Source organism: Carassius carassius, chromosome 38, assembly GCF_963082965.1.
Source record: "Carassius carassius chromosome 38, fCarCar2.1, whole genome shotgun sequence".
In the NCBI taxonomy this organism is placed as follows: Eukaryota; Metazoa; Chordata; class Actinopteri; order Cypriniformes; family Cyprinidae; genus Carassius; species Carassius carassius.
Window position 1 is genome coordinate 11,876,885 of NC_081792.1, and position 25,832 is coordinate 11,902,716.

Here is a 25,832-nt window from a genome sequence, read left to right on the forward strand (position 1 = left end):
ATACTTTTGGATTACTTTTAGATTACTTTTGACCTAACTCTTTTATCACATTGATTTAAATAGGATAATCTTGTACCATATTGATATAAATATACAAAGAGTAAGTAAATATATTCCATTCGTTGTAATTATCAACATAAAGTGCATTAAATATTATATTTGCCTACATCAAGGTTTCTTAAACTGGGTTTCGTAAACTGCAGGATGTTCATAAGTTTTGATTGATTTTTTAATAATTTATGTCATGTGACCATAATGTCATGTATGTCATGTGACCATAAACCAATTTAGGCCTATTAAAATATTTATTTTCAAATTCTCAGGGGTCATTTAAGTAAACATATCAGATGAAAGTGGTTCAGATGACAAATAAGAAATAACGTGCATTTTTAATGTGTTTGAAAGTCTTCCGCTTGAGTCTTCCAAAGCTTTATGAATGCATGATCAAATTACTTACTGAGTGATAATTCAAATAAAAATTAATGTGTTAATCAGTAGCTTGGTGCAATGTTGAAACACTTAAACCTGATTTTTGTAAATCCAGTTACAGCTATTTCAGTTCATTGTCCTTCAACACTGACGCATGCGCAGACGCTCAGTTTCTGTGTCGCCATGTCTGCTACGCATGCGCAGTATCGGGCTCAAGCGGCATTATCCATCAGCGGCCGAGCCTCTGCCTCATTCCTCCTTCAGCCATTTTAACGATGTTGGGAGCTGTGGGACGCTGCTGCACCGGGGCTTTACAAGCTCTCAAGCCCGGGGTGACCCCCCTGAAGGCGCTCAACGGAGCTCCAGCAGCGCTGTTTTCTCGTAAGTGCAATTCATTGGTTGGTTTTTAAAACGGTTTGTTTTAACGCAGCGGCGTGCCTAATGGCAGCATGCAGACAGCAAGATCAGGCCGCAAGGTCCTAACCTCACCGTTTCCATTGATCCCATTCGCGCGATGTGCAACATGTGTGTGTTTTCCTTATGCAAATAAACTGACATAAGGGAAAAATAAATTTCACGACTACAGCTCATTCCGGTGGTTATGAAAACAGGAATGACCTTTATGTGTCATGCGCGCGCGCTACTAAGTTAGCTGTGATCGCAGCTCGCGAGGTCACGGTAACGTGGAATAAGATCACGAGTCAATGCAACCACATTTATAAACATTTTCACTCTCGAAAGGCAGATTGCATGCAGATCCCAACATATATTTTTTTATTTGATCTGCAACATCGACTTGCTTGTGTTCATTCATTAGCCTGTTTTGACGAAACAGTCACTGTGTAGTGGCTAACGTTAATAAAAATAAAAGCGTTCAAGACTGCATGTTTCATATGCAGAAAGGTGGTCATCCGTGTCAGTTTCATGCGATACTTCTCTTCCTCTCTCAGGCAGGGATTATGCCGCTCCTGCCGCAGCTGCTGCCGCCGCCAGCGGGCGCATCGTCGCGGTCATCGGTGCCGTCGTGGACGTCCAGTTCGACGAGGGCCTGCCTCCGATTCTCAATGCCCTGGAAGTGGCTGGCCGGGACTCCAGGCTAGTCCTGGAGGTGGCTCAGCATCTGGGTAATAAGACTAAAGCTTATGAATCTGAATTGCAAATTCACGGTAGATTCGTAAAGCAACTGTTTTTGCTCTTCTTTAGGCGAGAGCACCGTCCGCACCATTGCTATGGACGGTACTGAGGGACTGGTGCGCGGTCAGAAGGTACTCGACACCGGTGCCCCCATCAGAATCCCTGTGGGACCTGAGACGCTCGGCAGGATCATGAATGTCATCGGCGAGCCCATCGACGAGAGAGGACCAATTACCACAAAACAGTGAGAGTTTATTAAGAACACTACTGAACCGTGTCTGCAAACTCATTTAAGCAGCATTCGTCCTCTTGTGAAGTAGACCGTTGGATGTTTGAGATGCAGGCCTGATGTATCGTTGCTGTTGAGCTGATTGTGATCTGTTGTTCAGGACTGCCGCCATCCACGCTGAGGCCCCAGAGTTCACAGACATGAGTGTCGAGCAGGAGATCCTGGTCACGGGGATCAAGGTGGTGGACCTGCTGGCACCCTACGCCAAGGGTGGCAAGATCGGTATGTGTGTGGATAAACTACTGTTAAAAAAGGTATTCAGCGAGGGTGCGTTAAATTGTTTAAAAGTGACCGTAGAGACACTCATACCGTTATAGAATTCTAGTTTAGATCAATGCATTTTATTCTTTATTTTCTATGAGAAAATGTAACATGAAGTTCTTTTCAGCATTTAATAAGTGTTTGAGCAGCAAATCAGCATTTTAGAGTGATTTCTGAAGGATCATGTGACACTGAAGACAGGAGTACAGTTCAGCTTTGCCATCACAAACATGAATATAGACTTAAAGGGATAGTTCACTTTCAAATAAAATTTTGGTATGTTTTAGCTTACCCGAAGATGTAGGTTTCTTTTGTTTCCGCAGTTTTTCCCATTTTGATATTTTTAGGTCAAACCGTTCTTGTCTGTGACTCATATAATGGAGGTCTATGGTCACCAACTCAAAGCATGCACAGAGGAGTCCAAATTAAACAATTCCCCATCGTAAGTACACATTGATGACCTAAGACACGAAACGAGCGGTTTGTGTAAGAAAACGAACAGTATTTATATCGTTTTTACCACTTATACACAACCACGTCCAAGTGATCTGAGGGCGCGAGTGCTTCCTGGTGTGATGTGTGCAAGCGCTCGGCTTAGTCTGCGCAAGCGCGGAAAGTACCGGAAGTGATCTCTCGCGCATGAACGTCACTCATTGTTTACTGTTTACCACACGATACACCACCAATCTGCACTGTCTGAAATATAATACAGTAATCGTAAATAATTAATTTGTTTATAATGCACCCTATAATCATTGCAATTATAATAAAAATACAACACATTACTCACTCTATTGACAGCGTGCCATTGGGTCCCTCTGGCATTGGACGTCGCCTCCAGTTTATACGTGGCAAACAAAACACAACGTGCAAAACGCTGCGACTCAACAGTGGAGAAAACTCAGGATCTTCAGTCATGCAGGTTTGTGATGGGATACTCGTCAATGTCCTCGTCGTCGTCTTGTAGTTGTTCCATTCATGACAACATATGCTCTCCACTTCTGTTGGCATCTCACAACACTTGCTACTAAAACACCACCAATTTTGAAGAGATCGCTGTCTCTCTGAGGCTTGAAGACGTGCTGCTGCAGCGGATCGCTCCTGAATACTTGATCTGTGTATTCTGGTTACAATAAATATGGTTGTGAAAAAAATTAAATGTCTGTTGATTATATTGAAATAGTCTTCCATTGCAATTTCCTGTACGTCTAAATATGTTTAGATCTTCACAGTGATAGGTAACACTTCCGAAATCTCTGTAAACCATAGACAGTAAGTGTAAACAATGAGTGATGTACACGTGCGAGCGATCGCTTCCGGCGCTTTCCGCGCTTGCGCAGACTAAGCCGAGTGCTTGCACACGTCACATCAGGAAGCACTCGCGCACTCAGATCAGTTGGACGTGGTTGTGTACAAGAGGTAAAAACGATATAAATACTGTTCGTTTTCTTACACAAACCGCTCGTTTCGTGTCTTAGGTCATCAATGTGTACTTACGATGGGGAATTGTTTAATTTGGACTCCTCTGTGCATGCTCTGAGGTGGTGACGATAGACCTCCATTATGTGAGTCACAGACCGGAACGGTTTGACCTAAAAATATCAAAATGGGAAATACTGCGGAAACAAAGAAACCTACATCTTGGATGCCCTTGAGGTAAGCTAAAACTTATCAAAATTTAATTTGAAAGTGAACCATCCCTTTAAAGTAGATTTAAGTTATAGTATTATCTCTAAGTATTACCCTTTATTGCATTTGATGAAATAAATGCAGCCGTCATGTTTTTCAAAAACATTAGAAATTAATCTTTGACTCCAAACTTAGTCATATATATATATATGTGTGTATATGTGGGATAATTGGCCCCAAAAATGGTCGTTCGTTTACTCTTCAAGTTGTTCTATACATGTATGAGTTTCATTCTTCTGTTGAACAGAAGACATAAGAAGAATGTGTGTAACCATTGACTTCCATAATGTGGGGGAAAAAGATAGTATGGAAATTAGTGGTTTTCAAAATATCATTCTTTTTTTGTCTTCAGCAGAATAAATAAATTCATACAGGCTTGGAACAACTTGAGAGTAAGTAAATGACCCTTTTAATTTTTTGGGTGAACTATCCCTTTAATTGAAGTGTTGGCATTTTGCTTGTGTTGAATCCCGCTATGCTTTAGCTTGCTAACGGCGTCTCATTTCTTCAGGTCTTTTCGGTGGTGCTGGTGTGGGGAAGACCGTTTTGATTATGGAGCTGATCAACAACGTGGCTAAGGCTCATGGTGGTTACTCCGTGTTTGCCGGAGTGGGAGAGAGAACCCGTGAGGGAAACGATCTCTACCATGAGATGATTGAGTCTGGTGTCATCAACCTGAAGGACACCACGTCAAAGGTGACTTGGAAGACACGCCAGTCTAAAATCCATTTTCTTGAGAATTGCAGTAAGTTAAAAACTCCTCTCGGCTCCCGTTAGGTGGCGCTGGTGTACGGACAGATGAATGAGCCCCCTGGTGCCCGTGCCCGTGTGGCTCTGACCGGACTGACCGTTGCCGAATATTTCCGTGACCAGGAGGGGCAGGATGTGCTGCTCTTCATCGACAACATTTTCCGCTTTACCCAGGCTGGGTCAGAGGTCAGCGTTGGGATAATTTGGATCTATTTCTTGTCTCTAAAATCTGAATTGTGTTTTGTTGACTGTTTTATTTTCTGTTCTCTTAGGTGTCTGCCCTGCTGGGCCGTATCCCGTCTGCTGTGGGTTATCAGCCAACTCTGGCCACTGACATGGGCACCATGCAGGAAAGAATCACCACTACCAAGAAGGGTTCAATCACATCTGTGCAGGTACACTTCCTTCTGTTTGCACCGCTTCCTGGATCTCTGCATGTTCTACAGTGTCGTTGTCTCTCGTAGGCCATCTATGTGCCTGCTGATGATTTGACTGATCCTGCCCCTGCCACAACGTTTGCTCACTTGGATGCCACCACCGTGTTGTCCCGTGCCATTGCTGAGCTGGGCATCTACCCTGCTGTGGACCCACTGGACTCCACCTCCCGTATCATGGACCCCAATATTGTGGGAAGCGAGCATTATGACGTAGCCCGAGGCGTCCAGAAGATCCTCCAGGTGAGCACCAACAAATTTTGCCTTTGTTGGAGCACATTGCTCCATTTTTTTTAATTCCAATCCATGATCTTATTCTCGCTGCTTTCCATCATAGGACTATAAGTCCCTGCAGGATATCATTGCTATTCTGGGTATGGATGAGTTGTCGGAGGAGGACAAGCTGATTGTGTCTCGTGCACGTAAGATCCAGAGGTTCCTGTCCCAGCCCTTCCAAGTCGCTGAGGTCTTCACTGGACACTTGGGCAAGCTGGTGCCCTTGAAAGACACCATCAAGGGCTTCAAGGCCATTCTGGCTGGTAAGCCTCAAGTTTGCCTTCTGTTTTGATTATGTCCTCTTTTGGTAATGGTATTTGTTTTTATTCAGTGTTGCTCATAGAGTTTGTGTTTCTCTAGGTGAGTATGACTCTTTGCCCGAGCAGGCCTTCTACATGGTGGGCCCCATCGAGGAGGTCGTTCAGAAGGCAGACAAACTGGCTGAGGAGCATTCGTAAATGAGTCTGTGTAAATGTGTCAGGGCGGGTTGAATGAAATGGCACTTGGTTTGTAACGTCACATTCAAAAACAAATTGTATCTTTATTGCTGGTCCTTCTGAGGTTCTATTTAATGTTTCCAATTCGTGAAGATGGAAATAAAACTTACCGTGAACTACCGTTTCTCTTGGTCTTGTTTTTGTTTTGTCTTCACTTAATGGGCTCCCTATGAAGCCTATTTTAACACATTTAAACAAAATGGAATTGACTTGTGGAGGGAAAAAAAGTTCATTTTAACTGGGTCTAAGTCTAATAGGAAACCTGCTACTATGTTTGCATTGACACCATTCCAATGAAGATGTTACAGAAATAATGTTTATATTCTGTGAAAAAGGATAAAATTGAGAAAACTGTTTTGAACCCATTCGTATCATTACCTCAACACACATTTTTGCACAACATCTATATATTTTGATGTTTGACGAACCAGATATCAAATTAGCATACAATGCCCAAAAGCAGCTAAATGCAACTAACTTTATGCATGAAATGGTGACTACTGTATTATGAGCCTTATTAACAACTGACCACATGAGTGTGCCATTGTGCAACACATCGACATGTGGCTATAGCTGCTGTCAAGATGACCATAACTAATCTAAATCAGCAGTATGTCCATGTTGTAGGATATCAGCTCACTCACCATTACATAAACACTGACTGGAAGGTGGATCAAAACTACATAGTGCAACTAAACATTGCGACCTTCAACATCATAACAGAAGTCCTCCAATCAGTAGGTTAAAACAATGTGAATTCCCCAGCGCCTCATCTTTGGCCTCTGAAATCATTGGCTATAATCTGGAAGATTTTAAGACCTTTACTTATAATTCTAATAAAGGATTTGCAAGATTTTTTGGGAAATTTTCAAGCTTCTGAATTCTGGCAGCTCAGCATGATTACACAAACTAAACGTAACAGTCCTCTAGAGAACGTTATTAAATCTATTTCAAGTCCCCTTTTCTGTGGAAGGAAACTGCAAGGCTTTTTGAAACTATTTATTTCACTTACCGTAGATCCTGAATGTACAGTAAACTCTGTAATTCTACCAAATACAGTTTTGCTTTTAATGAATTGTAGTCCCAAAAATTTACAAATTAAATTGACTCACTCTCAGGCCATCTAAGATAGAGATGAGTTTGTATATTTAAAACTGATTTGGAGAAATGTAACATACATCACTCGCTCACCAGTGGATCCTCTGCAGTGAATGGGTGCCGTCAGACTGACATTCCAAACAGCTGATAAAGACAATAATCCACACCACTCCAGTTCATCAGTTAATGTCTTGTTAACCTAATGTTAATAAGAAATCCATCATTAAGATGTTTTAACCCTTGCTTTTGGCCAAAATACCAGTCTGTAATCCATAATAATGGATCCTCCAGTGAAAAAGGCCATCCTCTGTTGTCCTCTCACGTCAGAATCCACCAAGATATTTGTATAAATCAGTTTTGTACTGTTTGTGCTTGATCTGTGCATTTTTCTCTTTTGACAACTTTTAGGAACAAGGAGTTAAAATCGTCTTGATGGATTAGTTTCTTACAAACATTAGGTTCTCAAGATGTTAATGGAGTAGTGTGGATTATTTATGGGTTGGTGAAGTGTTTTTATCAGCTGTTTGGACTCGCATTCTGTCGGCACCCATTCACTGCAGAGGATCCACTGGTGAGCAAATCATGAAATGCTCCATTTCTCCAAATCTGTTCTGATGAAGAATCAAACTCTTGGGAGAGTATATTTTGAGGTGAACTCTTCCTTTAAGTGTGTCCTCTTTTGCCCTTCAGGCTATCGAGTATTTTTTAGTTCAGAGAAAGTATATCAACCCTGCATACAAGTGCATGAGGAAAAAAACTCATTGCATTCAGAAAACATATTTTTTTTTACTATTGATTTGAACTGACATTCAGATAATTCAAACAAGACATCAGAAATGTCCCTAATTCCCATAAATCTATGTTTGATTTGTATGATTATTGTAAGAGCGCAGCAGTGTTTTGTCTGTGAGGTCAGTCACATTTAGGGTGTTAAACTGAGTGTGGAATGAGGCGCAGAGGATCTGAGCTCTGAGTTAAAGATTGACTTCTGTCTCTGTATTTGGCTTCTGCGTAGCGGATCTCACACGTGTCTGCATGTCCTGAGTCAGAACAACAAAATATCTGTGTGACCACCACACAGGTGGATATTTCCCGTCATTATTATTATTATTATTTATTAGTTATGCACATCAGAGTGTTTTATGAATACGTTCACTGTGTTTGATGTTTCAGTCCTTGATGCTATTAAAGATCATGCTCCTTCCACAGCTGTTTATTCTGCAGTGAAGGGTCACTCGTGTCCTGTGCGGAAACATGCTGGGGTAAATGACCTCGCAAGCTTTTACCTTCATCTAGTCCATCTGGGAAACAGTTATCTCAAATAGTCTTTTGACATATCCTAAATCTCACACCAGTCAAATTTTAGAGCGCAGTCACGGCTCATTTTGCATAAAATGACTGCATGACAGATGACCGTCCCATTGGACGTTCCTCAGAAATCCAGGTGACACCATCTGTACCTATTATATATCTATGTTTAATGAGATTTCGAGCATAAATATCAAGACACTGTTATAATAAAGCTCATATCTTGTGAGCCCGAATAGCTGAATTGATTTTTGGGAGAATTATCTCATGTCAGTGTTTGTATACAGAGGTCATTCACCCTCCCTGACAGAACAAACCTGCCGGACAGTTACCTCACCAGAGCCAAACCGACCAAGACATTTAACTACAAGCACATACTGTCTGCATCGACTGAGAGGTTCACTCCGACACAGCTGACAAGAGTCTACCAGCACTTCTGCTAAGATCATGACTGGATTTTAGGAGTATCCTGGAAAGAACATAAAACAAATACATAACAGAAAAGAAAAGAAAAGAAAAGAAGAGTCACTTTGGATCGGTAAGGTGCGTTCTTAGTGTTGGGTTCAGTTTGAAACGGTACATGATGTTCTTCTGTGATTCAATTATCCTGAAGCATCTGTTTTCTAAATGCCATTAAGACAAGGACAGGCAGAACGATGCCAGGAAGCGTGAAGCTGCGCAGCGTCAAGAAGTTTGGACAGGAAAATGTTGGTTATGAATTTACAGATGAAGGTAGTAACAGATGTGCAGTAGTAACTGTTCTCAAATCTATAGCACACTTCATTCAGATGTTAATGAACACATTGATTCTGTTACAGAGACAAATGGTGATTACATGTGAGTTTTTACCATCCCTTCTTTTGTTGTTAATGAAAGCTACATTTCTTTTTTCAAAACTAAGCATTGAGAAATCGTACTTTCTTTAACTGAATTTGTGTTAATACAGGACAATGGCTTCTGGAAAGCATAAAAAGTAATCCTTTTCTCATTTTTTCTTGATGATGGAGACTTGCTTTCTCACGTTTCCTTTAAGCACCGCAAACCATCTCATTCACAGGTCCAAGAAAGGCAAGAAAGAAGAATCAGCCATCCGTGTCAGCTTCTTTCAGCTGGTAATATCTATATACTATAACAATGAGGAATATGAATTCATGCCATAAAATATATTATGTTACTAGATGAACACCTGTTGGATACAGCAGCAAACTTGTCGTTTATAATGACTTGTAGTCTAAAATCAAGGGGTTGTGGTTTGAGGAGATCATCTGGATACATTTCTGTTCATGATATTGCAGTAGGCCCATTTCAATATTATGCACAGTCAATAAAAGCAATTTTTACAGTACTTGATGTGTTTTATTGTTGATTTCCCCTGCAGTTTCGCTTCGCCAGCTGCCGGGAGATCTGCATGATGATTTTTGGGAGCTTATGTGCGATCGCTCATGGTTCGGCGCAGCCGCTGATGCTGCTGGTGTTTGGGATGCTGACGGACACCTTCATAGAGTACGACATCGAGCTCAACGAGCTTACAGACCCGGAGAAAGTGTGTGTGAACAATACTATACAGTGGAGAAACCGGACGGAGGAAGAAAACCTGGCACTGAACATGACCAAATCATGCGGGTGAGAGCGGGGTGTCACATTTTCAATCGCCAAGTGTCATTTTACTAATACCAAATTATATTATTGAAACGATTAACTTTATCATCAAGTTACCTAAAAGTTAACTAAAATTAAAACCATACTTGAAATAAAATAAATATCAACTAGATAATGGTGTATCTTTTTTCTGTTTAATTTCTGAAAAAAAAAAATAATAATAATAATAATAACATACTCAATCCAATCGTTTATAGTATAGTAAACTAAAATTTAAACTAAAATTGAAATAAAATAAAAAAGTTACTTGAAATAAAATAAATATTAACTGAAACAAAATTTAATTTCATCACATACATTGCTACTAAAATAACATAAACTAAGACAGAAATAAAAAGTAATAAAAACAATATATATATATATATATATATATATATATATATATATATGTGTGTGTGTGTGTGTGTGTGTGTGTGTGTCTATTAAAAACTAAAAAACTCATTCAAAATATTAATAAAAACTATAATAGTATGTTAATGATACTAAAATAAAATGTATTTGTTTAGTACTTTTTAAAAATAAATATACAATAACAATACAAATATAGTTGGAAGAAATTTTAATTGTAATATTTAAGAATTTTAAATTGTTTCATTTTTAATATGCATTTCATAAGTTTTTTTTTCTTCACATTTTCTCTTCAATATAGTGTGCTCTTCTGTTTCAGGCTACTGGACATTGAATATGAAATGACCAATTTCGCCTACTATTATGTAGGCATCGGAGCGGGGGTCTTCATTCTAGGATACCTCCAGGTCAACCTTTTAAACTGCTTCTCTCCAGTTTCTGTAAATGTGAAAGACCATTTGCAAAAACTTTAATAATGTTCAGAATTTTACATGCCCCCCCAACCCCCCCCCCCCCCCCCCCCCAGATCTCTTTGTGGATAACTGCAGCAGCACGACAGATTCAGATCATCAGGAAGATGTATTTCAGGAAGGTCATGAGGATGGAGATCGGATGGTTCGACTGCACCTCTGTGGGAGAGCTCAATACGCGCATGTCTGAGTACGATACATTCAAACACTCTCCAGAGCACAAACACTTCAAATAAACACAGGTGACCTGATGTATATCGTCTCCATATGATCCCAGTGACATCAACAAGATAAACGATGCCATTGCTGATCAGGTGGGGATCTTCATCCAGCGCTTCACCACGTTTGTGTGTGGCTTCCTCATGGGTTTTGCGAAGGGCTGGAAACTAACACTGGTCATTGTCTCAGTGTCTCCTCTCATCGGGGTCGGAGCAGGTCTCATGGCTCTGGTGAGAAAGAATATACATCAGGACTCACATTTCACATAAAAGAGATAGATAGAGACATATTCTGTTGGAAACCAAACAACTCCTGGTCCCCATTGACTCCCTTACTATGGGGATCAACAGCTGTTTGTTCTCCAACATTCTTCAAAGTATCTTATTGTGTGTTCAACAGAAGAAAGAAAGATTTGGAACAACTTGAGGCTGAGTAAATGATGACACATTTTTCATTTTTGGGTGAACTGTTCCTTTGATTACGATAAATGAAACTTGTTTTGTTTGTATGTGTGTGTCTAGTTTGTGGCAAAGCTGACGGGAATGGAGCTGCAGGCGTATGCTAAAGCTGGTGCTGTCGCGGATGAGGTGTTATCCTCTATACGCACGGTGGCAGCATTCGGTGGCGAGAGAAAAGAAGTGGAGAGGTATAACCATCATCTTCACTCATAATGACTCCCACGCTCTACTGTGATCTCTACTGACTGTGTGTCATTTTTATCTGAACTGATACCATAATTTAACCATCAAACGCTTTCAATTAAATGTTTTCTGCAGGTATGACCACAATCTGGTCTCTGCCCAGCGATGGGGCATCAGGAAAGGCCTGATCATGGGGTTTTTCACAGGGTACATGTGGTTTATCATCTTCCTGTGTTATGCACTGGCCTTTTGGTATGGATCCAGCTTAGTGGTGGACACACAAGAGTACAGTCCAGGGACATTGCTGCAGGTACACACGTAATCTCACGTGCAGAAGAACCCACACATCATGGTTGACCTTATTGTCATTCGTTGTGTGTTTATTTTTGTGCACAGGTGTTTTTTGGCGTGCTCATTGCTGCACTGAGTCTGGGCCAGGCTTCTCCCTGTCTGGAGGCTTTTGCTGCTGGAAGAGGAGCCGCCACCATTATCTTTGAGACAATAGAGCGTGTAAGTGAACTGAAAGCTAATTCCAAATAATAATAAATACTATAATCATATATATATATATATATATATTAAAATAAATCAGATTAAATCAAAACATTTTTTTTTTCAAAATTCACATTGAAAATCTTCAGTGAGATCAAATATAAACTTGTAAATAATCTGCTTTTTTAAGATAGTGATGTAAAATGGAAAAATAAATAAATAAAGATTTTTTTTTATAAATTTTCATTTCATTTTTCAGTTCTGTTTGTAACAAATAATAGTGAAAAATAAAAGTGAAAAAGTAGGAAAATATAAGCTTATTAAAAATAATAAATACTATAATCATGTATAAATAACGCTGAAATAAAACTGCTCAAATCTAAAACTGTTTAAAAAAAACACTTTGAAACTCTTCAATGAGATCCAATTTAAAAGTAAATAATCAGCTTGTAAGAAATATTAACACATTTATGTTTTTTATTATAATGGTAATATATTATGGTACTATTTAATGTAATAAAGACAGTTTTATTAGAACCACCACATTATGAAAAGATGACAAATGAGTGTTAAAGTCCTCCTGTGAAAGATTACACGTGTGTAAATAACAGAATGAAAAAGCCCAGCAAGCTCAATGCAGGAGCAAATAAAAAAGAAACTTTGATGCTTTGACAGGAATCTTGTCTTATTTTCAGAAACCAGAGATCGATTGTCTTTCAGAGGCTGGATATAAGTTAGACAGAGTGAAAGGAGATCTGGAGTTTCATAATGTAACTTTTCATTACCCATCCCGACCTGAAGTAAAGGTAAAGCTAAAATTCACAGCAGTATAGCCACGTTATCTGGTCTGCTTTAAACAAACTCTACTCACCTCCTTCTCACAGATCCTCGATCAGCTAAACCTGCAGGTGAAGTCAGGAGAGACGACAGCATTTGTGGGTCCCAGTGGTGCTGGGAAGAGCACAGCAGTCCAGCTCATCCAACGATTTTATGACCCCAAAGAAGGGATGGTAAAGAAACAGCACTATTGGTGTACAGTACATCATTCAGAGGCCTTGAAACCTTTCTAACGTGCTCTTTGACTCCAGGTTACACTGGACGGTCATGACATCCGGGGTCTGAACATCCAGTGGCTGCGTTCTCTGATTGGGATCGTGGAGCAGGAGCCGGTTCTGTTCGCGACCACCATTGCTGAAAACATTCGATACGGGCGACCTGGCGTCTCCAACGACGACATCATCACAGCAACCAAAGAGGCCAATGCCTACAACTTCATCATGGACTTACCTCAGGCAGGAGAACACCTAACACTGAACATACAGTACATACACTGAGGCCATAATTGAGGAACACCTCTGTTTGTTCAGTTTTTTTTAAACAATATAGCATGGCTTTCATGTGACACTGGGGACCGGAGAAAATGCAGCTTTGCATCACAGGAATAAATTGCATTTTAAAATATATTCAAATAGAAAATGGTTCTTTTAAATTGTAGTAATATTTCAAAATATTAGTATTTTTACTGTATTTTTGGTTCAATAATTGCAGCTTTGGTGAGCATAAAAGACTTCTTTCAAAAACATTAAAAATAGTGGTGTGTGTATATAACATATGTGTCTTTTTTATGCATTTGAATTTTTAGAAATTTGATACTTTGGTGGGCGAAGGTGGAGGTCAGATGAGTGGCGGGCAGAAGCAGCGAATCGCAATAGCCCGGGCACTGGTGAGGAATCCCAGAATCCTCCTCCTGGACATGGCAACATCAGCTCTGGACAATGAGAGCGAGGCTGTTGTACAGGAGGCTTTGGACAAGGTCAGCAACACACACAGTCACACACACACAGACACACACACACACGTGTCCAGGCAGACATATCACATATGCCAGAATAGTAGACGATTAAATCTAAATCAGTGAAGACAAAACCATCAATCCTCTGCTGAAGGTCCGAATGGGTCGCACCACCATCTCTATCGCTCACCGATTATCCACCATAAAGAACGCTGATGTGATCGTGGGATTCGAGCACGGGCGTGCCGTGGAACGAGGAAAACATGATGAGCTGTTGGACAGAAAGGGTGTCTACTTCACCTTGGTGACTCTTCAGAGCCAGGGAGACAAAGCCCTCAACCAAAAAGCCAGACAGGGTGAGTAACACAAGCTTACTATAACACTTTTCACTCTCGGTAACACTTTATTTTAAGGGCCAATTCTCACTATTAACTAGCTGCTTATTAGCATGCATATTTCTAGCACAATGGCTGTTTAGTAGTACTTATAAAGCATGTTTAAATGCCTTATTCTGCATTACTACTTACTTTACTGAGGCAAAACTCTTAATTAATAGTGAATGTGTGTTCCCTAATCTAAAGTGTAACCATATTCTGTATTAAGGGATAGTTTTACACCCAAACAAGATAATTCTGTCATCATTTACTCACTCTCAAGTTCTTCCAAACTTGTATGAGTTTCTTTCTGCTGTTGAACACAAAAGAAGATATTTGTGAAGAATGTTGGTTACCAACATGGTGTTGACGGTAGCCCTAGTGTTTTATTTTACTTTTTTTTTCATGGAAGTCAGTGGCTACCATTTTCTGTTTGGTTACCAACATTCTTCAAAATATATATATTTCTTATGACAGAATTTTACTTTTTGGGTGAACTGTCCCTTTAAACACGACTTGTGTCAATGTTCTCCAATGCACTGAACTCTGTGGAGCAAAGACGTGGTGCTAGTTTGACCCCATCATCACTGACCTTTTGAAAAACAGCCAATTTTTACTTCACAGTTTGTTGTGTGTCTCTGTTTGTCTCACATATCTTAAAGAGTAAAAAGCAATTAGGTTCTTTAAAAAGTCATCTTTAATACCTCAAAATAGATTTTTATTATTTTGAAATTAACCTTACATCAGTTTATTATTTATCTACTAAGTCGTATTTTGAATTGACTTTTATTTTTATAATTTCAGGTTTTCAGTTTACTTTTAGTAATTTTATTATGAGCTTTTGCCGTTTTTTTTATTAGATTTTATTTTAAATATTTCAGTTTAGCTGTCATATATTTTTATTTCAGTCTTAGTTTTTGTCATTTTAGTGCTTCAGTGTAAATTTATTTCAATTAACGGTCAACATTTCTACATTTCTTTCTTTTTTTAAATAAACATTTTTAATCTATTCTATATATATTTTATTTTCAGATTTTTGTAATGAACAGAAACGATTTTAATAGCTTTACTTAATAACAGAACTTTATATAACAAAATCACCCTTCTGTGATACTATCTGCAAAGCTTTTCATGTAGAACTGAAGGTGTTTTGATATTTCCTGAGATATACACTTATAATATTAGTATGATCTTTACAACAAAAATTCTCATCATTTCGAAAGGCCATTTTCTACCCTGATTTTAGTCCTCTGATCTGAATGGACTGTTGAAAGGAGTGTGTTGCAGTATTACTGTAAGGACCATATCTTACAGTAAAAGTCTGTTTGCAAAGCCTGCGCAACAGTGAAATGTACCAAACAAACAAATATTACTTAGACATCAACATAATTCAAAATAAATAATCACTTTCCTAGGATTAGAAACTTTTGGAAGTTAATGTTTTTTTTTTTTTGCTTTTTAGTCCAGTGATCCTGCATTGCTCTTCTTTCCTTCTCATCTCACTAATGCTCCAGTGGGCGGGGCCAAAGACGTGATGATGTAGAAGTAGGCGTTGATGATTTTGCAGAGGTGGTCTTTTGTAGCACTATGACATCATAATGTGACAAACTCTGAAACTAGTCGTTCTCTGATCTTGGTTTCACTAAAAGTTGTTTTTGGGCTAACGAGTTTTGAGCTCTGAAACTCACTGGATGCTTTGTACTGTAGTACAATGACCTCTTGCATGTCAAAAAATTTGATTTATCAAATCATGATCATATATAGTCACATTTATATTCACATAAAATAAGCAAATAAAGTGACGTAATTCTAATCTTTCTGTTTCTTACACTTCTCAGAGATGGAGGAGGCTGAAAGCAGTGTACCTGATCCAGAGAGAAAGAGTCTCAACAGGGCAGGAAGCTATCGTGCTAGTCTAAGGTACAAATGGTGATGTAGGATGAGGGGAAGTATTACAATCTTATGAAGTATTGCGAATGACAATAAAAATTAAAAACTGATAGAGAATTATAGAACTATTCATTTAAAGTTGTTGGTTGTATCTATATAAGCAATACATTTTTTCTATCCCACTCTCTCTCTTTTACTATATCTTCAGGGCTTCTGTTCACCAAAGATCTCGCTCGCAGCTGTCAAACATTGTACCTGAATTGTCTGTGGCTATCGTTGGAGAGCTGGGCGTTCCTCAGGAATTCCAGGGAAAGGTTCGAGCTCTGATTCCAACACCATAAGCCTGACGCAACATCTCGCAAACACCTCAATATTTTCATACTGAACGTTTATGTAGAGCGCCCTTCCTGATGAAGATTCAGAAGAGGTGGAACCAGCTCCAGTGGCTCGTATTCTGAAGTACAACGCTCCTGAATGGCCCTACATGCTCTTTGGAAGCTTTGGAGCCGCTGTGAATGGAGGGGTGAACCCCGTCTACTCTCTTCTCTTCAGCCAAATCCTGGCGGTGAGGTTTCCACCAGCTTTTCTCCTCTAGTCCATGTGTTTGTTGTAAGGGTGACTTTCAACTCTCTTTACCTGCAGACCTTCTCGATGCCTGACCCTGTTGAACAAAGAAGAGAAATTAATGGAATCTGTCTGTTTTTTGTAGTCGTTGGTTTGGTTTCGTTTTTCACTCAGATGTTACAGGTTTGTCTTCATTTTAAGCCTTTTCATGAAAAATTCGAAAACTATAACAGTAGGACCAACAATTCTATGCATTTTTTTCTTTACTGTGGAAGCTCTACACCTCAAGGGGGCGATAAAGTTATCTTTAAATGCCAAGATGCATTCGAAAGCCTAGCTGCCTCATGAGGCAATGACTTTGCAGGCAGCATTTTTGCACAAAGGCACCTCATGAAAGTGATTTCGGACAGGCTTCTGAGGCAGAGTAGCGGTTTAATGATCTACAACAAAATAGAACGGGTTTTGATGATAACTAAACAAATTTTGAATTATCATAATACTGATTTCTCGCTAGAAATAACATAAAAAGTGCAAAAAGTTAGTCAGAAACACACATTTACACACAAACTGACCACCAAACGCAAGTTTAAGATGCCATCTTAATTTTTTTATCCCAATCGTCATGGAATGGAAGGCTCGGGATTGTGGCATATCAAAGGCAGTGAATGATACATCTATGCTGCCTTCAAAACTTGATCAGAAGCAGGTACCTCCAGAGACAAGAAGTAAAACAGAATTTGGTTTCGGATGTGCGTTGATACCTTCATGCCTTGAAATGCTGCCTCTTCATCAATGCCTGACCAAAAATATTCATTATTCTCGCTAATTAAAAGAGCACTTCTTAATGAGTAAGCACTATGCTAAGCTACTAGGCTAAGCTGTTAGCTTGCCAACTGAAGGCTAACTAAAAAAAAACTAAGAAAGGGAACCTTAATTTATTTTATTTCAGTCTTAATTTTAGTACATTTTACATATAGAATTTTTGATTTTGGTTTGTTGTAAGGCAACATATTAAATTTAAAATTTTCTTATATGTATATAATTTAGGTAGCTATAAATATATAAATATGCCTTATTTTGCAAGATTCTCTTTCAAACTGAAAAAAAAAGACAAAACTGTTGAAGACTTATTACACTAATATACTCTATAGTAACGCTCCCTTTTGGCAACGCATGTTCCGTTATGAATTGCATTCCAGTCAGATTTCAGAATTTGTTTCTAGACATGTAAGTCGTAGTTGCAAAGTGCCATAAGTATACGTTAGCTTTCTCGGTATCTAGATAGCGTTTATTTACAGCTACTTCTTTCATTCGTTCTCTCAGGGCTATGCATTCTCTAAATCTGGGGAGCTGCTGACTCGTAGACTGAGGTGTCTGGGTTTTCAGTCCATGCTGGGAAAGGAGATCAGCTGGTTTGATGACCACCGAAACAGCCCAGGTGCTTTGACCACAAGACTAGCCACTGATGCCTCACAAGTCCAGGGAGTAAGAAAAACATTCAGCAGATCCTTCTAGATGACACGTGACACTTTTCAATAAAAATGAAGCCTAATTACACTAAATGACACCACAGGCCACAGGTTCTCAGATCGGCATGATCGTGAATTCTCTGACCAACATCGGTGTGGCCATTATCATCTCCTTCTACTTCAGCTGGAAGCTCACTCTGGTCATCCTGTGCTTCCTGCCCTTCCTGGCTCTTTCTGGAGGGTTTCAGGCTAAGATGTTAACTGGATTCGCCAAGCAGGACAAAGAGGCCTTGGAGTCAGCAGGACAGGTGAGGCTAGACTAAAATATGGTTAAATCTAGGGATACACCCACACTAAATTTCTCCGCCGATAGCTGATAATTCAGAATGCCACGTGCTGATACCAGCAGTTTGGATTTCTACTTGAAATTCTTCCACCTAATGCTGTGTAAACTACACAGGGAAGCCTCTCATTTGGCATATTACTATAATATTACAGGTTAAAATTTACAACAGAGCCCAAACTATTATATTCAGCTGCTGTTTATTTTCTAATAGCTATTTAAACTCAATTGCACATAAAGTATTATATAAGGTAATACTGATTTTTACAGAATACTATTATACATCAGTACATCCCTAATAAAAAAAATCACCAACCATTCAGCTTCAGTATTGGCTATTTTAAATGTCTTGCTGTTTGTTTAGATATCTGGGGAAGCACTGAATAACATCCGCACCATCGCCGGCTTGGGAAAAGAGCGTAATTTTGTGGAAATGTTCGAGGAACACCTGGAGGCTCCGTACCAGGCTGCACTGAAGAAGGCTAATGTTTATGGTGCCTGTTATGGGTTTGCCCAGTGCGTGGTCTTCATGGCAAACTCTGCTTCCTATCGATTTGGTGGATACCTGGTCTATCGAGAGGGGCTACACTTCAGTTATGTTTTCAGGTGAAATACTAATTAAAAAAGTGTTTTTGGGGGTAACATTGTGTAGTTGGAGTAAATGGATGTCATAATTAGGTAAGGTTCTATCACTACAGGGTGATTTCAGCGATTGTAACCAGTGGCACAGCTCTCGGCCGAGCGTCATCGTATACTCCAGACTACGCCAAAGCCAAGATCTCTGCCGCAAGATTCTTCAAGCTACTCGACCACATTCCTAAAATCAGTGTCTACAGTGATGAAGGAGACAAATGGGTAATTCAGTTAGCACTACCAATCATTTTTGGCCAACATTTCCCAGAAAAAAAGTCACACTATCGGGTTAAAATGGCATTGCTGGCAGAACTAACAACTAAAATGAAGTGTTTAAAAATGTTACAAACACTAGTAATGTTTATTTCCCCCCAGTAGACAAAAAGCTATAAATAATTAATAAACAAATTTAATAATATGAAATAAACAAATTGAAGAATGATTTCTGAAGGATCATGTGACAGTAGAATGAAGTAAATTCAGCTTTGCATCACAGAAATACATAATTCTAAATGGTTATTGGCACAGAAAATGGTTATTCAAAATTTTTATAATATTTCAAAAATTTTATAATTTATTTTTGATCATAAATATGAGACTTTGGTGAGTGAAACAGATTTCCTTTAAAAACATAACAAAATCCTTATTATTCCAAACTATTGTGGAAGTGTACATTCCAGAATCATTGTATCTGTTACAGGACTGAACATAATTGGTCATATTTAGAGTATATAGCCTACTATTAACTTTATATATATATATATATATACAGTACAGACCAAAAGTTTGGACACACCTTCTCATTCAAAGAGTTTTCTTTATTTTCATGACTATGAAAATTGTAGATTCACACTGAAGGCATCAAAAGGATGAATTAACACATGTGGAATTATATATGGAATTATATACATAACAAAAAAAGTGTGAAACAACTGAAAATATGTCATATTCTAGGTTCTTCAAAGTAGCCACCTTTTGCTTTGATTACTGCTTTGCACACTCTTGGCATTCTCTTGATGAGCTTCAAGAGGTAGTCACCTGAAATGGTCTTCCAACAGTCTTGAAGGAGTTCCCCGAGAGATGCTTAGCACTTGTTGGCCCTTTTGCCTTCAGTCTGTGGTCCATATATATACATATACATATATATATATATATATATATACATATACATATATATATATATATATATATACATATACATATACATATACATACATATACACATATATATAAGGTATACGGAATACCATCTCTGAACACACAACAGGTCGAACCCTGAAGCAGATGGGCTACAGCGGGTGCCGCTCCTGTCACCTAAGAACAGGAAACAGAGGATTCAATTCACACAGGCTCACCAATAGAAGATTGGAAAAATGTTGCCTAGTCTGATCAGTCTCAATTGCTGCTGTGACATTCAGATGGTAGAGTCAGAATTTGGTGTAAAGAACATGAAAGCATGGATCCATCCTGCCTTGTCTCAGTGGTTCAGGCTGCTGCTGGTGGTTTAATGGAGTGGGGGATATTTTCTTGGCACAATTTGGGCCCCTTAGTACCAGTTGAGCATTGTTTAAACGCCACAGCCTACCTGAGTATTGTTGCTGACCATGTCCATCCCTTTATGACTACAGTGAACCCATCTTCTGATGGCTACTTCCAGCAGGATAATGCACCATGTCACAAAGCTCAAATCCAACACCTTGTTGAATCTATGCCACAAAGAATTAAGGCAGTTCTGAAGGCAAAAGTGGGTCCACCAACTAGCAAGGTGTACCTAATAAAGTGGTCAGTGAGTGTATATAGGACATATAAACAAAATATTTGAAACGCTGCATTTTACTACTGCATTATTTCTTTGTGCAGCAATATAAGAATGTTCTGCAAAGGCAGGAACACACAGTCTGACCGTCATAAAACATGACAGTAAACTCTCCCTTTCTCTTTCTTTTAGGATAATTTTAAAGGGGACATTGAGTTTATAGACTGCAAGTTTACATACCCGTCCCGGCCAGATATTCAGGTTCTGAATGGTCTGAGTGTGAGTGTTAAACCGGGACAGACTTTGGCCTTTGTGGGCAGCAGTGGCTGTGGCAAAAGCACCAGCGTTCAACTACTGGAGCGATTTTATGATCCTAACAATGGACGTGTGGTAAGAAAACTCTTTTGGGACTTTTCACAGACTTTGTATTGGGTTTTTGCATCAAATTATTTTTCTGAAACTCAGAGTTTGGGATCTAATCATTGTTCTTTATCGGTTAGCTCATTGATGGCCATGAATCTACTCGGGTCAATGTTGCTTTCCTGCGCTCTAAGATTGGGATCGTCTCTCAGGAGCCGATTTTGTTTGACTGCAGTATAGCGGAGAACATCCGCTACGGAGACAATCAGCGCAATCTCAGCATGGATGATGTCATCACCGCAGCCAAGAAAGCCCAGCTGCATGACTTTGTCATGTCACTTCCTGAGGTGTTCAATGGGGAATCTTCATATTACAAGAATTTTGAATGAATGCTGCATTCACTTAGTGCCCAACTCTGCTTTAACTCTACTCTTACCGCTTCACGTCTTCAGATTAAAGTAACTTATTTATAAAAGACATTTAAAAACAACAGAAGTTTATGCAACAGTATGTAGCCTGATAGTTTGAAATTGTTGAAATTAAATTAAAATTAACTTGAAGTTAGACGATTTTAAGTTTGAAGCCGTTTTAATTTTGAAGTCATTTACATTTGTTTGTCTTCAGAACACAAATTAAGATATTTTGAATGAAATCTGAGAGATTTCTGTCCCTCCATTGACAGCCTATGCAATCTACCACTTTGACGTTTCATAAAGAGATTGTAAAAATAATCCACATGAATTTTCTCAAGAGTCTTGATTGCTTTATATGATGAACAGATTTTATTTAGGCTTTTATTCACATGTAAACATTTATCAACACACACATCAGTTATGGCAAACTGAAGCTCAAGCATGCTTGCTTGACGTGAGAACCAATAAAATTTGTTCTCGTGCATCAAGCATGTATACGGCTAAGCATCTGTTTATGTTTGCTGATCAATGTAAAATGCTGTAAAAACAAAAGTTAATTGTTTTTATGTGTCCCATGATGCAGAAATACGACACTAATGTTGGTTCCCAAGGTTCCCAGCTGTCCCGTGGCCAAAAGCAGCGCATTGCCATAGCCAGAGCCATCATACGAGACCCCAAAATACTTCTGCTGGACGAGGCCACCTCAGCACTGGACACAGAGAGTGAGAAGGTGAGCAGGAAAGCCAGAAGCAGAGTTTGAGAGGATCTTCCTTTTGCTTTGAACTCATTCAGTCGTATGTTTGCCTGTGTGTGTCAGACTGTACAGGAGGCGCTGGATAAAGCCAGAGAAGGCAGAACATGTATCGTCATCGCTCACCGTCTCTCTACTATCCAGAACTCTGACATCATAGCTGTGATGTCACGGGGTTACGTCATTGAGAAGGGCACGCATGACTATCTCATGGGCCTGAAGGGCGCGTACTACAAACTCGTCACGACCGGAGCGCCGATCAGCTAAGCTCACACTCAACATTAGGAACTAGAGAGGCTGATTACCATGCCTTCTTTCCCAGAAATATTTTTACTGCATTTTGAGTAAATATTGTATAAAAAATGTATGTCACAAGAAAACATTTGTTCATCTAATAATTGCTGGAAACAAAAACTTAAATGTGTTCTTTGTTGTATTAATTGCAAAATGAATGTAATTTATGAATGTATTTATCAAATAAAACATTTATTGATTGAACAAAAAAGCAGTCTGAGCCACAAATTTTGTAATTAATAGCTCGTGGGTCAGAGGAAATTATGTCATGACAACAATGATATATATACATAATATGAATGTGTGTGTGTGTGTGTGTGTGTGTGTTAAAGTGTCACAAACACAACTGCCTGGAAATCAAATGTGGATCACTTCCTGTGCATATATTGATTCTGAAACATTTCTAGCATCAGAAATATGTGGACTCTACACCACTCTCTACACAAGCCAATCAGATGACAGCCACATTACGATGACCACTCGTAGCGAATTTTAAACAAATATACATTATGCTAAATATATTTGTTGAAAATCTCTTTTCTTTTATTTCTGAATTTAATTAATTATTGGGAAACTCCTTACTTATGTATTTTGTTCATTTATTTGTACATGTAAATTTTGGGGGATCTTTTTGCATTCATTTTTGTTAATTATAATCAGTTTATTTGGAAATAATAAACAATATAACTTTAATTAATTGTTTTTGGCATAGGACTCCTGTGGGGTGGAAATAAGATAAATGGCTAATATCATTTACAGCACCTTTTGTTTTGCTGTTTGCTTAAAGCAGCACAGTAAAACCCATACATAGTACATACCAGTAGCATCTGGACAGTTATATCATTCACAGTCAAGAATTAAAGTAAGGCAGGCTCACGACTTAAATATGCTCTAATGTATGCAGTTTAATGACTGATATGCATAATCTTTATTAGTATCATTCAATCGTTTACTATAACAATAAATAGGATGTATTTCTTGCATCTTTCATTCCCAAAATGATCAAAAGTAAGTAACACAAGAATAAAATAATTACTGTATAACACAACTCCAATGCACTGGTTTTAGCTTATTTATTTATTAACAGTAAGCTCATTCAATAAGTAATGCTAATACATGCAGCACTTAGCATAGATAGCATATGACGATATTCAAACTTACAAACAAAAACAGCAGATATGCAAGTAGTTTAGTTGTGTAGTTTATGAATATATTGTGTGTAAACAAAGTATATGTAGTATTAGAAAAAGCAGCTCAATAAATCACCTCAGAAGAAGTCACATCCAGTTACGATTTCATTCGCTGTCGTCGGTGAAGTTCAAAAGTTTCTTTCAGTTGAAGCAAGCTGTCCAAGATTTGACCAGCTTCATCAAAAAATCGTTTTATCTTTCCAGTATTCTGTGCTGATAAAATCCGGCCATGACCGCCGAGGCAATAGCCTGTGATTGGCAGGTGTTATGGACCACGCGGTGTCTGACTTTCTTACCAAGTTCAATGATTAAGAAACCCTCCTTTACCGGAGGAACTTGTGTGGTGGACCGTTCTCTAACGTACTGCCTCAAGTAAGATGCGTAGAGCTGCATTAACCTCGCTAACCCCGTTCGGTAGGACAAATGCAGCGATTTGGCTGTGCCTTTGGGTACGGACGCCAAACGAATCCCATGAATCCTCATGTGCAGGTGGATCGCTGCTCCATGTATCCACTGCTTTATACTATACATGTTCAGCTGATGATCCACAGTCATGCTCTCATAGAGCTTGATCAGAGCATACTTAAGCTTCTGGTCATAGAGTTCAGTTATTTCTCCAATTTCGTCAATGTCATTGGCCCTCTTAGACACCAGTTTGAGGTATTCGCTCACAATGCTGCCAAGCAGGAAAGATAAAGCGAGTGCCACAACTCCCACACCTCCGTAAGATGCGTTTGTGCTCTGTCCGAAAATAGAGGTGAGGTTGGTGTCTAAAGCCGCCAGCTGGTCTGTGGTGAAGCTTCTCTGGACAGCTGCGTACTGCAGGTTGAGCGCTGTGCTGGAATTAAGGGAAAGGAGGTTTGCCACCGTCCCATCAAGAGTGATGTCAGGGAGGATCCCACTGTCCTGGGCAACCCAGTGTCTATAGTTGCTGGAGATGGGGTGCAGGGATGATTTCCCATTCTTAAATGCTTTATTCTGGTCTTCTTAGTAGGTCAAACATGAAGGAGGACTCGTGCAGTGGAACTCAGAACAGATGTTTTGAAATGGCCAAAGGACAGTGCCAAAGTACATGGTTTTCTCCATACAAAAACTAACAACGTGACAAGTCAGGTTAAACATTGACTGAAAAAGTTTCAGTTTTCGAACGTGGAAAATGCTGGAGTAGTGTGATAGGTGTAACCTAAGTTATGCGTTTTAAAATGAAAACGCACTAGTGTAAACGGGGCCTTAGTCTCATCTGAACACTTCTGATTGGCCAGTGAATTCATAAGCTCAACGGACTCATGTGTGTTATTGGTAATAATGGGCAACACTGTTAAAACATGTAAAAAGAATCTTGGTGCATTATTGAGTAGATCTAAATTTAAAGCTGCAGTTAAAACTTTACATTTCATTTTATTTGCAACAACCGTAATGGATTTACTGAACAGCAGCATTTTTGTCCATGTGTATTCTCAAAGTTTCTAAAAGCGCAAACCGACAGCACAGATATTACATCATTGATAGAACTAGCAATGAAAGAACAAGGAGTTGCTTCTCTGAAGTTAAAAGTATCATGAATGATGGACTGAGCGAGTGTGATGACCTGCATCTGATAAAGCATACATTCTTCAGCTCAATCTCATATTCAGCATAAAACATCAGTTTGAATGTTTGCTGAAGAAAGCGATATCTTTGTCCTACTATCCTTTCATCTGTTAAGGGACATTTTCGATGGCAGCACTGCTCAGTGCATTTGTTGGCTGCGTCTTACAAGCATGTGTTGAAAGTAAAAAATACCTCCTTATTTCAGACTCCAAATACTATTTTATTTGATATCGCTTGTATAGAAAATGCTATTTTTAAAGAACAACAAAAGCCAGTGATATTCCCTCTTAACCAGTGAATGATTTATTACAAAACATCAGACAAACAGTTATAACATTAAAAAAATATTTATCAAAAGTATTTTTTTTTAGTTTGTTTTACAAACACATACCAATAATCAAGAATTCTTGACAATTCTG

The 25,832-nt window shown here is 38.9% G+C and overlaps 2 protein-coding genes across 4 annotated transcripts; both read left to right on the forward strand.

The window, feature by feature from the left end:
* The first annotated feature begins 650 nt into the window (after positions 1-650).
* Positions 651-5,884, forward strand: atp5f1b (ATP synthase F1 subunit beta). The gene is made up of 10 exons (XM_059529174.1): positions 651-810; positions 1,380-1,553; positions 1,633-1,807; positions 1,953-2,074; positions 4,314-4,498; positions 4,580-4,738; positions 4,825-4,947; positions 5,017-5,229; positions 5,324-5,525; positions 5,623-5,884. The coding sequence occupies exons 1-10, from the start codon at positions 705-707 to the stop codon at positions 5,718-5,720; spliced, it is 1,557 nt and encodes a 518-aa protein (XP_059385157.1). The 5' UTR covers positions 651-704; the 3' UTR covers positions 5,721-5,884.
* Positions 5,885-8,516: 2,632 nt separating this feature from the next.
* On the forward strand, positions 8,517-22,844 carry abcb11b (ATP-binding cassette, sub-family B (MDR/TAP), member 11b). Of its 3 annotated transcripts, XM_059529177.1 has the most exons (29): positions 8,517-8,708; positions 8,804-8,897; positions 8,984-9,002; positions 9,112-9,138; positions 9,223-9,277; positions 9,544-9,788; positions 10,492-10,579; positions 10,699-10,832; positions 10,920-11,091; positions 11,383-11,507; positions 11,638-11,812; positions 11,899-12,012; positions 12,690-12,800; positions 12,879-13,004; positions 13,083-13,286; positions 13,637-13,807; positions 13,941-14,142; positions 15,999-16,080; positions 16,259-16,364; positions 16,448-16,615; positions 16,693-16,797; positions 17,938-18,099; positions 18,188-18,391; positions 18,791-19,032; positions 19,125-19,281; positions 21,008-21,205; positions 21,316-21,522; positions 22,172-22,318; positions 22,406-22,844. In XM_059529177.1, exons 2-29 carry the CDS (start codon positions 8,822-8,824, stop codon positions 22,604-22,606), a joined length of 4,023 nt encoding a protein of 1,340 aa, XP_059385160.1. In that variant the 5' UTR covers positions 8,517-8,708; positions 8,804-8,821; the 3' UTR covers positions 22,607-22,844. The 3 variants fall into 3 exon arrangements, with proteins under 3 accessions (XP_059385160.1, XP_059385159.1, XP_059385158.1); XM_059529176.1 differs by having other exon boundaries at positions 8,518-8,708; positions 8,984-9,138; XM_059529175.1 differs by lacking the exons at positions 8,517-8,708; positions 8,804-8,897; positions 8,984-9,002; positions 9,112-9,138 and having other exon boundaries at positions 9,145-9,277.
* The last annotated feature ends 2,988 nt before the right edge of the window (positions 22,845-25,832 follow it).